The sequence below is a fragment of a genome, unplaced genomic scaffold (genome assembly GCF_019419815.1).
Source record: "Pyrus x bretschneideri cultivar Hongxiangsu unplaced genomic scaffold, Pyrus_bretschneideri_v1 Contig14, whole genome shotgun sequence".
NCBI lineage: Eukaryota > Viridiplantae > Streptophyta > Magnoliopsida > Rosales > Rosaceae > Pyrus > Pyrus x bretschneideri.
The window spans coordinates 4,421,464-4,422,390 of NW_025999435.1; the positions used below are offsets into that span (position 1 = coordinate 4,421,464).

At 50.9% G+C, this 927-nt stretch overlaps 1 protein-coding gene across 1 annotated transcript; it reads left to right on the top strand.

Annotated features, from left to right (window-relative positions):
* The first annotated feature begins 206 nt into the window (after positions 1–206).
* On the top strand, positions 207–671 carry LOC125475313 (glycine-rich cell wall structural protein-like). The gene has a single exon (XM_048580028.1). It carries the CDS (start codon positions 207–209, stop codon positions 669–671), a length of 465 nt encoding a protein of 154 aa, XP_048435985.1.
* The last annotated feature ends 256 nt before the right edge of the window (positions 672–927 follow it).

Sequence of the window (927 nt, forward strand, 5' to 3'; positions counted from 1 at the left end):
AAAAATAAAAAATCAACCCAAAATAAAATTATTAAGAAAAAAGGTAAAGAAATGTTTGAAAGAAGAAATCAGGACAACAAAGAATACACATGATGATGATGATGATGATCATATACCAGCTCTAGTCTACATAAAATTCAAACGAACGAGGGCCTTTTTGTAATTAAACAAGTAGTGCAAGTCCACCCAAGAATGCCACCAAGGCCATGCTACTTCCATGCACAAAAGAACCTGAGGCTGGAGTGGATCCGACTGGAGTTGGGGTTGGTGGCTCTCCAATGGAGGGTCCTGGCGGCGGTGCAGGTGGCGAGTTCGTAGATGGCCCTGGGCTTTCTGAGGCACCCACTGGGCTTGGACTTGATGGGACTTCGGCCGGGGAAGCCGCCATTGGAGGCGGCATAACTGGGCTGCTGGCCTCAGCGGGCGGTGTCGCCTCCACGCTTGGCGGCATAACTGGGCTGCTGGCCTCAGCGGGCGGTGTCGCCTCCATGCTTGGCGGCATAACTGGGGTGGTGGAAGGAGGAGTTTCTGTGGTCATGGGCGTTGGTGCCATCATAGGCGGCGGTGTCATCATAGACATTGGCGATGGTGCCATCATAGTCATCGGCGGCGGTGCCTTGGTGGTGGGCGTTGAAGGAGCGGAATATGTCGGTGCTGAGGATGGCCCTTGAGCAATGGACAATGCTACGAAAGCAAGTGACACTGTGAGGAAAAGCATGGCACGTGTGAGGGCCATGGCTCTGTGAGAGCTGAGAGCCACAGAGGGGGAGAGTTAGGATTTGGCTGAGGAAGAGGTGAGACAGAGTGGGAATTATGTGAGGAATAGGGGTTGGAGATATATAGAGTAAAGGAGTAATATAGAATCCTTTTAGTGGCAAGCATTTGAGTGCTTAGAATTTCATGCTATAATTAAGGGCAGCTGGTTGA

Bases quoted from the DNA above. Each gene is read 5' to 3' on its own strand.
- LOC125475313 (XM_048580028.1), top strand. From the start codon at position 207: ATGCTACTTCCATGCACAAAAGAACCTGAGGCTGGAGTGGATCCGACT.